Source organism: Arachis ipaensis, chromosome B04 (assembly GCF_000816755.2).
Source record: "Arachis ipaensis cultivar K30076 chromosome B04, Araip1.1, whole genome shotgun sequence".
Taxonomy (NCBI): domain Eukaryota; kingdom Viridiplantae; phylum Streptophyta; class Magnoliopsida; order Fabales; family Fabaceae; genus Arachis; species Arachis ipaensis.
In genome coordinates, this window is record NC_029788.2 from 128,372,823 (window position 1) to 128,384,814 (window position 11,992).

At 33.7% G+C, this 11,992-nt stretch overlaps 2 protein-coding genes across 3 annotated transcripts; both read left to right on the plus strand.

Moving 5' to 3' along the window:
• On the plus strand, nt 168-2,646 carry LOC107635372. The gene is made up of 2 exons (XM_016338841.2): nt 168-395; nt 1,232-2,646. The coding sequence occupies exon 2, from the start codon at nt 1,362-1,364 to the stop codon at nt 2,175-2,177; it is 816 nt and encodes a 271-aa protein (XP_016194327.1). The 5' UTR covers nt 168-395; nt 1,232-1,361; the 3' UTR covers nt 2,178-2,646.
• On the plus strand, nt 4,580-7,855 carry LOC107635373 (biorientation of chromosomes in cell division protein 1-like 1). Of its 2 annotated transcripts, none has more exons than XM_016338843.2 (2): nt 4,580-4,835; nt 6,005-7,855. In XM_016338843.2, the coding sequence occupies exon 2, from the start codon at nt 6,054-6,056 to the stop codon at nt 7,548-7,550; it is 1,497 nt and encodes a 498-aa protein (XP_016194329.1). In that variant the 5' UTR covers nt 4,580-4,835; nt 6,005-6,053; the 3' UTR covers nt 7,551-7,855. The 2 variants fall into 2 exon arrangements, with proteins under 2 accessions (XP_016194329.1, XP_020977713.1); XM_021122054.1 differs by lacking the exon at nt 4,580-4,835 and adding an exon at nt 4,867-5,067.

The following is an 11,992-nucleotide window of genomic DNA, read 5'->3' on the forward strand; positions in this document are numbered from 1 at the left end:
GGTATAAAAGTAATGAAATTAATTTTATATTATTAATTACTAAAACCAAAAATTTAAAATCGCCCAACAATGTAGACAAAAAAGAGTAGAAGAAAATATCTCTGATGTTTGTTCCTTTTTCCAAAAATAGAAAAATGAATAATGATGAATTGGATTATTGAAGTTCTAAAACGAAGAAAGGAAGGGGGTGAATGACACGGTGTCGTTTTAGGAGCCACTTGGCTGAAAGATCTCAGTCAGAGAGAGAAGAGAAGAAGCTGCTCCATGTTTCCGGAGAAAACCTCTGTCTCTGTAGAGAGAGAAACCAACACACAACAATGACACGGAAAATAAAAGAACCCTTTTTTCTCTCTATAACCTCAAAATTTGTTGCTTGCAATCGCTTCCACCGTTTGGTACTCATCTATCTTCTTTCCTGTGCATTCAATTTCATCAATGTTGCGCAGCAATTCATTTTTTTTTATTAGGGTTTTTTCTTTTATTTGATGGGTTGCGATTGATTTTTGAACTTCGATTCAGCTCGTTCGGCATTTGCATTTCTGAATTTGTTTTCAATTTCCGCTGTTTGGATTGTGTAACTAATTAATTAGATTGACGAAATGTCTCATTGATTCGATTTTTTTTGTTTGGGTGGGGGATTGAAGAAATGTCGAGGAATTGAAACCTATTTTTCTCCCTTGTTTTGATTATTCAGATGGATATTAGTGGAGATATTAGGTTTTTATGTATTGTTTATTTTTTAGACAAATGCATGTTCTGTTGTGATTAATTTCTTACTAGGTTAATAGGTTATTGGCAACTGTGTAGTTTTTTCTATTTTGCATTCTGTATGATGCTTGACTGATTGATCTTGGTCTCAAATGTTGTTACTTGTTAGGCTTCCAAATTCAAAAGTTTTAGCTTTCTGTCATTCTGTGGCTATGTTGTTTTGTAAAAAGCGAAGGGAATTACATTCATATTTAACAGTAGCACAAACCACAAGGGTATTGTACTTATAGTTAATCATGCTGTGAGAAGTTGTCAAATGCATGTATAAGGGAGGTAGTGATATGGATTACTAATCATGACATTTGATCTTGTTTCCTGATTGATTATGATTGTATAAAGTGTGTCAAGTGCATGTATAAGATTAGGTAACATGATTTCGTTTCTGATTCTGTCGATGGCATTTTTCTCATTATTGCATGAAAACATTAAGTTACTGTTCTGATCATTTTTATTTTGGGATTAGGATTAACCATGAGACAACTCTGAACCCCTTGACATGCTTCTGGACTTGATGATTTGGGTTAGTCGTTAACTGTCACAATGAGGTCCAAATGATGCTTTCTTCTTGGTTGTTTTACCCACTGTGATTCAGTATGTGGAACTTTGCTTCGAATTGCATTGTTGGGAGTGTGGGTCAGAGAAACGAGTGTGCAAGGCCATCTCACGCTACTTCAGAATGTTCCGACGATGAGACTTCTATTGTGAGCAGAGAAGAAGGACTGGAATGTCCAATATGCTGGGAATCTTTTAACATTGTCGAAAATGTGCCTTATGTTTTGTGGTGCGGTCACACCCTATGTAAAAATTGCATCCTGGGACTGCAATGGGCTGTGGTTAAATTTCCAACACTTCCAATTCAGCTTCCACTTTTTATCTCCTGCCCATGGTGCAACCTTCTATCTTTCCGTTTAGTTTATCGGGGAAATCTGAGATTCCCTCACAAGAACTACTTTCTTCTTTGGATGGTTGAGAGTATGAATGGTGATAGAGTGAAGACCCATTCAACTTCATATGGGGATCATCATCATCATCATCATCATCCAGTGTTTCCAAATAGGGACAATTTTGCTACAGGAAGCCAATTAAACCATGGCAACACTAGGAGGGGACAAGTTCTCCATCCAGAGTCATTGAGTTCCAATCGGTTTCATCACAATACTGGTAACTACCTCAGTATGGAAAGACTGCATACATCTATTCGCAAGTCCCTGGTTTTATTTGTTCACTTGACAGCAAAGTTCCCCTTGATCATCGTATTTCTTTTGATTGTCTTATATGCAATACCGGCCAGTGCAGCCATTTTGGCTCTGTATATACTTATTACCATTGTGTTTGCTCTCCCATCATTTCTCATCTTGTACTTTGCATATCCTAGTTTGGATTGGCTTATCAGGGAAATTATCACTTGAGATTGCAATGCGGGTGTTAAGAAGGCGAAGGCTGTCTTTCTTCGTCTAGTACCCCCTTAATCTACTATGATTTCCTTGCAATTAGCCGACTTCGCTATTTAGAAGCTTGGTTATTCTTCTTTCAATGTTGGAGGTTGTGGATTCAGTTTTTAGCATAACCTTGTTGACCGCTACCAAGCATGCGGAGTGAATATGGCAAAGAATCAAAGCTTGTGCCTTCTCCTTGTTGCAAATGGTTGCTCCATTAGTTTTGGAGCTTCTGAAGAACAGATCTGGTGTAGTTATCAAGTGGATCAAGATAAAAAAAAAAAAAAAAAATTCTTTTAGTTTGCTGTGTGTAGAGACATGTATGTTCCTTATAATACAGCATTTGTTTTAGCTGTACTATTTTTGCAAAGTTGTAAGTATGCATGTACCTATTGAATTGTTTGTCTTGTTATTGTCTGCTTGAAGGTCTTGCTCTCTGTGATATCTATTTTGTGTGTATGTCTTGATATGTTCACTTTCTCAAGATCATGAAGCAGAGCAATTTAAGATTTTTCTGAAGATAAAATAGCTGATTCTCGTTGTGGGATCAATTTAGTCTGATTCTGAAATGCAATTTGCTGACACATGATTCAGTTATAAGTACACTACCTACCACTTGGAAATCATATGTTTATGAATGATAAGAGAGTGGCATCTGTTCTATAATTCAATCTATATCATTAAATTATAATAATAGTGCATGATGTGTGTAATACACGATGGTATTGTCTTATATGAAGGTAGAGTAGGAAACATTCTTGGCATATTCCATTAAATATCCTTTTAATAAATATTGTGAATAACATAGTGAAATACCTGAACCTGAAAGGTGCACTAGCAAAAATGATTGACCTTGTTTATCGGCCATTCTGAAAATAATATTCCAAGTATAGTAGTGGAAACAACCCAATAGTAATTTCAAAATTACCATGTTGATTAGTAGTGTCTCAACATCTAGATGTGAGATGCAAATTCACCTTAAAACATAAAACACACAACAAATTGATACTATTGGGACCTTAACTAACTATTAGTTGGCCGATGAGTCATAGTTCAAATCACAAGATTCGAATCTGAGCTTCTATTTAAATATTTTTATTCTGTCATTCTAAATTTATGCTCATGTTTATCTTTTGTCGCCAATATTTCATAAGTTTAATTTTGATGTACTGATAGTGTAAAACGTTTTACACAGTCGTACAATCACATCCGTTTTATTGGATAATGATTCACGCAGTCAATGTGAAAGATAGTTATTTTTACTATGTGACATTACGTAATTGAATGCACGTGTAAAACTACTTTATACTGACAGTGCATTAAAATTAAATTCATATTTCATTTCATATAACATAGTTGATCTAACGACAATATGATAAAATTTGACCTTAAATCCAAAGATTTTTTTTTTTGCCACATAAAATTATAGCGTCCCTTTCACCATCTTGCTTAAAACTATCTACTAAATAGGATAAAACTTGTTAGCTCTACAAGCCTGGACACGAGATTAGAGAAGGACTGAAGCACTATGAGCAACAAGAATATCTTCGAAAATGACAAAAACACACGTCGATTCTTCCCTTATTAGTTGTTTCCTTGAAGATTCCTTATTAGTTATTTGACAAACCATATTGTGCTGTTTGTTGGGTTTTAGTTTTTAATTCTTTCTAATTAACTTGTCCTTGCATATCGGATGTCGAGTTTCTTATAATATCTGAAGTAAGATAGGACACAGTCCTTTTATTAGGTTGAAAAAGACATACATGTCTTGATCATAGGAATTATGGAAAGTTTGCATGTCTTTTTTTTTTTTGTTTAACTTGTACATAAAAGTTCAGGTAGATAATTGAGACGTAAACGACATGTTTCATTAAGTCGTTTTGCTTGAGCATTTTAGCAGATTGTTCACTTGTTCTTAAAGATTATCTTTTTCTGTTTTTAACAGAATACATCTTTTATAAACAGAACATAGAGATAAGAAAGAAACTCCAAAAAGAGTATACATTTTGAAAATACATGTTAATAATTACAGAAAATCAGAATTTGAAATTAAATAGTAAAAAAGGACAGTCACCAAAAAAATAAAATAAAATAAAATAAAAAAGAATTGCAATGACCAAAATTAATTTTCAACGACCAAAATTAATATTCATATGAAGAAATTTTGTCTTTATCTTTACAATTTTACCAAGTCCACATTAATAAGTTGTTTTTAATTGCATGTCATTTTAAATATATTTTTTCCTTTAACTAGTAATATTGGTGCATTAAATTTCGAATTTTGATTAAGATTTTTCAAATGGGACCCCAAAAAAGATCCAAAAATAATATTTTTACTCTTTTTTTTTTTAAAAAATAGAAAAAGAATAGAAATCCAATGTTCTCTCTTATAACAAACGCGCACTGAAGAAGAAACAGAGTTCACCGAAACATAGGAAACGAAACAAACCAGAAACAGTTACTTGCTTTGCATGCAGTTCAAATCTCAAAGCAAAATCCTTTTTTTTTTAATCCCAACTAAATAAAGGAGTGGCTCAGTGTTCACTCTGTTACGTTCTGTTCCTTTTTCTTCTCTTTCTGTTGCAGCATCCTCTGTTTTCTCTGCTCTGAAAACTCTGTATATAACAAAAGGTAAATGCTACTACCCGTTATAGCTTCAAAAATTATCATGTGGGTTCACATAAATGTATGATCTTGATTGGATTATTGAGATGGGTATGCTACTCTCCTTATACATCTCTTTTTGGCTTCATTTGGGTGTGTTTTGTTTACGGTGGTGCTTTGTGAAGATATAAACATTGCTTCAGCATTATGGTTGTCTGATTTTTCTGATGTGCTTTTCTTACTGGTGAACCAGTTCAAGGTGATGGTTTCTTCTGAATATGAATATGAATTTTTTCTTGAAATGTGTGTGTGGTGTTGGCATGAAAAGGGAGCTGCATGTTCCTGATTTTGTTTTGAATGAATGTTCTGATGCATTTGATCATCTGCTGTAATAATTTCAAGTTGATCATAGTGTTTGTAATTCAAATTTCCCAGATTGAATCTATTGTTGTGTTTCTTCTTCACTGATTTCTTCCTTAGATGAAAGGTTACTTTGGTGATGTGACTTTAAATGCCTTTTATATTTAGGTACAGTTAATTAAAGCTTAGAGGTGCATAATTTATACTCATATAATATATGTTTAATTGTTTTCAAGATGTATGATTTTCTTTTCCATTTCAAAGGCATGTTTGTAAAATTTAGTAGTTTATTGAATGGAGCCTCTCTCTTCTTTTTTTTAATATTTTTTATTTTTTTATTTTAGTGTTTGAAGCTATCGCTTCTTTACAAGATTTTTGTGCCTTTTTGGCTTCTTGCTGTTGCATTTATTGTTTCATGTAATCCTAATTTGTGTGTATTTCTAGAATCCTAGATTTTATGGAGAAGAATCAGATGCAAAACAAGTAACTCTGATGTTGCCTTGGCATTCTGCTAAGCATTCATAAAATGTTTTCCCTAAATTGAGATTGAGTTTTTTAAAAATAATTTCTTTCTCCAACTTTCAAAGATTTTGATTTGGAGGTAGTAAATATTTTTCATGATATGATGCACTTTGGTTGATATAGTTTCATGCTTTGTCACCTTACCATTCTTGATGTTTATTGTTTACCCTTAAATTATGTACTATGACTATAAATTTTGAATGCACATTTTGTTTTTAGTTTTCTGTTTTAATAGGCATTTTCATAAGTTTCCATTTTGTATTGTATATTTGTATTTGCATCATTCTAAGGTGGTTTTGTTATCCTTGTTTCAGTGGTCAAGCTCTGAATCTTGTTCTGCATTCCTCATCTCCTATCTGATTCATGGCTCCCTCGAACATCGATATAGCAATGATTACAGAAATACCCATGTCCGGTCGGGGTGAATTCAGAAGGCACTCCACCGGAAAATTAAGTGCTGGAATTGGTGAACAAAAAGCTCTTCCTCATTATCTAAGATCTTCCACTGGCTCCTGTCATGATCATTGTAAATTTGGGAAGAATGAGGAAACTGAAGCAAAGAAGAGACCTTCTATTCCTAAAAGCGGCGAAAGAAAAATTATTCGGCGAAATTCGGAAGAGGTGATCGGAGGGGTAACTATCTTTGTTGACAAGCGTAGAGCATCGCTTGATTCAAAAGCAATGCAAAAGATATCAGTGTTCAAGAACACCGAATCAGTTAAATCTATGGTCCAAAATTCTCATACTTCAGACAGTCAAAAACAAATTGGGAATGAAGTTCCAATGAACAGGAACAGAACATCATTGGCCAAGAAAATGAGGGAAGGAACTTCTTCAAGAGAAATTTCCAAGAAGGAGGAGACTCCACTGATTTCAACGGCGAAAATAATTGGAACTTCATCAAAGAAGCCTTCTTCAAAAGATATTGAGTTGTCTGACAAGCATGTGATTTTTGTGAATGCAAACGCGGAGGCAACGAGGAAAACGGTTTCTAAGAACTCCTCAATGGACTTTGGTGGCAGTAAGAGTAGGGAGATTAAGATCGAAAAGAAGAGGGAAGTCATTTCCGCAGTAGCTTCACCTTCAAGAGTTTCTTTGCCATCATTGAAAGCTTCTCTCAAGAGAATTCCAAGTATTAATGCAAGGAAGCACAAAAGCCTGAAAATTGCCTCTAATCTCAAGAACCAAACCAAGCCTAGAAAAGAAAATCCTGAACCACAACACAATGAGGTTGAGGAAAAGACATTGTATATTCTCGAGGTTGAAAACGAAAGCCAAACTTTGCAATCCGATCATCAAAATGAAAGCCCGGATACCGAATCATCCCTCTCCAATTCACCGCTCACTCAATCCTCATCCGAAGAACGCGGAATCGAAACTGAAAAAGCAACCACTGAGTTTGGGGAGGATACTTCTTCAGGAAGCAATGGAATTGCATGCATGGAAAATGTGAACAATAATAATACTTTGGAAGCTGAGGAGAATGACAAGCCTAGAAAAGATGAAATTTCATGCTCTAAAGAGGAGGAGGGCCAAGTGTTAAGAAAAGTTGAGATCTTTAGCAGGCAAATGGTTGAAACTCAAACTGAGAAAAGACACAATCCAAGGAAGCTAAAGTTCAAGAGAGGAAGTATGTTGTGGAATAATGCTAAGGGTGAAGCTACACAAGGTGTTGTTTTGAGGAATAATTTGAAGGGAAAGAAATATGGGGAGGCATTGATGAACAATGTGATTGAGGAAACTGCAAATAAACTTGTTGAGATCCAGAGAAGCAAGGTTAAGGCATTGGTTGGTGCCTTTGAATCTATAATATCTCAACAGAACAGCAAGAGCCCTTTGGAAAACACCCTAGCACAATAGGTTACTAAATTTTTTCCTTTTATGGTAGACAAGTTTTCTTTTTTTAGTAATACTAAATTCTATAGTATGATCTTGAATTTCTTGTAATAGGATCTGTGTGCCCATAACAAAGAACATAGTATTGCAAGTTAATATGGAATAAGGCACTAGAGTTTTGAAAATAAGCCCAAGCTTGTTGAAGTAGATTAGAGTCAACAAGCTGTATATGTGGCTCTGTAGGAACTAGGGGTAAATTTGTCTTTGTATGTAGAACCTAATAAGAATAAGAATAATGATATTGAAGTATGTGTGTAAAATTGGAAGAAGAATCTTGTGTTCCCCTCTTATATTACCTTATGTGCTAATTATAGATTAAATTTTTATGTTAACCAAAATAATCACTATATTTCTATGTANNNNGGTAAAAAAAACACTAATTTCTCGACATCACATAGAAAATTATATATTCATATTTATAACTAGTTTAATTTAGCATGAGTATTAAATTTTACTATCACTTAATTTCATTATTATACATTTGCCTACATAAATGTTATACATCTTTTTGGGTATATTAATAGAACTATGAAAGAATTAAAAAAAAATAAAGAATTTTTTTATTGTATGTTGTTGTTTTATATTATGGAAGAACAATGTTACCTATTTATATTAATTACTAAATTAACTTTGAATAAAATAAGTTAAAACAACCAAAATCTCTAGATGATTTATTAGAGAAAGATAAGTATAACTAACTTAATAAATTTTATTTCTAGAAGAAAAATATAAAATAACAAATAAAAATAAAATAAAAATTTAATATGCATACATCCGCAAGGTGATGGATGGAAGATGTCAATAATTTACAGTTTGGATAAGTTCTGATGAGATGGTTGAGGAAGATGTGTGTGGCACGGTGATGTAGAAACATAGAAGAAAATGTTGTGCTTGAGGGAGAAAGAGCAAGCAGTGATCTTCAGAGAGCGCGTAGAGCACAGTAAGAGTGCAGATGGAACTGCCGGAAAGAAGCGGAAAACTACTGAAAGAAAGCACAGATGGAACTGTCGGAAAGAATGCGCAAACAGAACTGCAAGGAAAAGGTGCAGACGGAACTGCGGGAAAAAGGCGCAGACAAAACTGCGAGAAAAAGACACAGACGGAATTGCTGGAAGAAAGCACGGACGGAATTGCGTGCCGGAAGGAAGCGCAAACGAAACTGGCGTAAGAAATTCATATTTATTTTTAGAAATTATAGTCATAGTGAATGATTTATTCCATGAATAGTAGTTGTTTCCTGTGAGAATAGGGATAAACAAGACTGAGGTAGGATTTTCTCTTGGATGGATGTAATAGGAATTGGTTGGATCTTGAGCTAAATTAAAAAATTGATTATTCATTGTGGGAGGGGATTGAAAGAAAAACATGGTGTTTTCTCTCCAGAATGATGATAGCTTATCCTTCTTAAAGAGAATACCATGACTCAGATATCATAATAAAACTATAAAAGAATAAAAAAATAATTTTTTTAAAACAAAATATAAAATCAAATCTTTAATTCTTCATTAATTTATCAACAAAGTTTCAACAATTAGCAAATTAGGATAAAAATAATTAAGAAAAAAATAAAATTAAACAATAAATCAAAGTTTGATAATTGTGATACATAATTTCTCTTTAGCTCATAATAATCATACTTGAATAATATTTTTTTTAGTTTGTTTGTCTTTGCAACTTTGACCCAATTTGACCTTAGATTATAAGAAGTACTTGCTTTCTCTGCTCTTATGCCTTTGTGCATGACCCACTTAACCAAAGTCAACTCTGTGATTTCCAGCGAATGTTGGATCAATTTCACTTTTATTTCCTTTTTTTTCTCCAAACTTTTTAGTTCTGTGAGAATAAAAAAACCACTATTCTTGACCTGCTATGATGGTATCAAAAGCCAGTTTTGTTGTGGATTCAAATTCGAGTCATAGAGAGTCTTTTCGATAACCAGAGTGATCCTGATACCACCCATATCACTTATCAAGTTCTTGAAATTTTGTGGCAATTCAGAGGATTTTTGGTTGACTGATTTTTTTGTTTCTTTCTTGGACCGAAAATCTACTAAGCTAACGATCTTCTTGGAAGCTTGAATTGGGACTTGAATTCACAGCGTTGTTTGAAATCTTTAAATTAAGCCTCTCTAAGAAGTTTATGGGGAGATGATCTAAAATATCAACAATTTCAAATTCATCATCATTGAAATCATATTCTCCATTTTGCATCAAATAGCCTCTTTTTCTTCTCTTGATATTCATCATTCTTTTCTCCTCTTTGTTAGCCCCTTCTTTCATTCTGTGACTTGTACTCTCAAATTCAAGACAGTAACCAAATGCATTTGCTGTCTTCTTCTTGCTTGAGAATAACACTGTAGAATCATTAGAATCTATGAAAGGTTCTTTCAGTTTGTTTTTGCTGTTGGATGAAGAACGTAATCTGCATTGGAACCATTGGCAGCGTAGTTTGGCTCTATGCTTTTTCGTTCTTTTCTTTAGCAATGAAGAGAACGTGAGTTGGGCACAATTTCACTTTTATTCCCTTTTTTTTCTCCGGACTTTCTAGTTCTGTGGGAACTCGAAAGCAAGAAACCACTATTCTTGACCTGTAGTATCAAAAGTCGATTTGTTGCGGATTCAAATCCGAGTCATAGAGAGTCTTTTCGATAACTAGAGTGATCCTGATACCATCCATATCACTTATCAAGTTCTTGAAATTTTGTGGAAATTCAAAAGATTCTTGGTTGACTGATTTTTTTTGTTTCTTTCTTTTGGAATTTATCCAAGCTGTGGATTATTGACATCTTCCATTCACCAGCTTGTGAGGGTATATTAAATTCTTATTTTATTTTTATTTGTTATTTTATCCTTTTCATCTAGAAATAAAATTTATTAAGTTAGTTATGCTTATCTTTCTCTAACAGAATCATCTAGAGATTTTCTGATTTTGGTTGTTTTAACTTATTTTAAAATTCAAAATCAATTTAGTAATTAGTATAAATAGGTAGCATTGTTCTCCCATAATATAAAACAACAACATATAATAAAAAAAATTCTTCATATTTTTTTTATTCTTTCATAGTTTTATTATGGTATCAGAGTCATGGTATCCTCCTTGAAGAGGATATATAAGCTACTAGGGGTAGCAATGGGTAGGGTAGGGTAGGGTTTGGATCCAACCCTAACCCTACCCGCTCTTAACCCGCGGGTACCCGATCCTACCCGCGGGTTACAAAAAATATACAACATTATTATATAACTTGATGATAATTTAAAATAGAATTAATTTTTATGTAAAAAAAAATATTAAATTATCAATTAATGATTTTCTTTTAGTGGTTAAGGATCTTTTGCATTTAGTGAGAGGTTTTTGATTCAACATCTACTTAAAACATATTTTTATATAAGTATATAACATAAACATATATAGAGTGCGGGTTGAGGCTCAACCCGTACCCTACCCGACCCGCACGAAAACCCTACCCGCACCCTACCCTACCCGCTGCGGATCGGGTTGGCAACCCTACCCGATCGGGTGGGGTCGGGTTGGGTACCCGCAGGTAGGGTACATATTGCCAGCCCTATAAGCTACCATCATTCTGGTGAGAAATCACTATGTAACCTCTTTCAATCTGAAAATTAATTTGGTTACGGAGAAAATAATGGTGATAACTTTGAATATGGATGCATGGTGAGTTTTTTATCAATGTGGACCTGGGTTATTCAGAGACCTGCAAAACGCAGGTAACATTTTGCAGTGGCGAAAAAAAAAATCTATAGACCTACAAAACGCAAGCTGCGATTGGACTGAGCAACGAAACCAGGGTGCGAAACGTGGCCTGCATGTTGAGAGGGGCAGTGTTGACCAACACAGAGCTAAGCAAAACGCAGGTTGCGTTTGTCAGCTCTGCACAGCCAATCCTAGCTGCATGCGCGCCACGTGTTGGAGAAGGCTGTTGGCGGGGTATTTAAAATGCAAAATGCAGAGGGGAGAGTTACTGAAGAGTAAGTGTTATGTGAGGGAGTTATTGGAGTGAAGAGTGTTGTTGTGTGAGGAAGATTGTGGGAGGAAGAAAAAGAGTGAAAAAGGTAGCTTCATTTAGTTATTAAATAAAAAATGGTTCAAAATTTTACTAGACCTAAAGATCACATTATTGAGTACTTGGATCATCCTCAATAAGTAAATTATTTTTTTTAATTTTATGAAAATAATATTTAATAAGAATAATGTTTATGAGTACTTGATCATATAATACTGTTTAAATTTTATGAGTACTTGGATCATATAATACTGTTTAATAAGAATAATGTTAACGTTATGTTTTTGTAATGAAAAATAAATAATATTTTATTATTATTATTATTATTATTATTATTATTATTATTATTATTATTATTATTATTATTATTATTATTATTATTAAT

Coding starts and splice junctions, on each gene's coding strand:
- LOC107635372 (XM_016338841.2), top strand. CDS start 1,362: ATGTGGAACTTTGCTTCGAATTGCATTGTTGGGAGTGTGGGTCAGAGA.
- LOC107635373 (XM_016338843.2), top strand. CDS start 6,054: ATGGCTCCCTCGAACATCGATATAGCAATGATTACAGAAATACCCATG.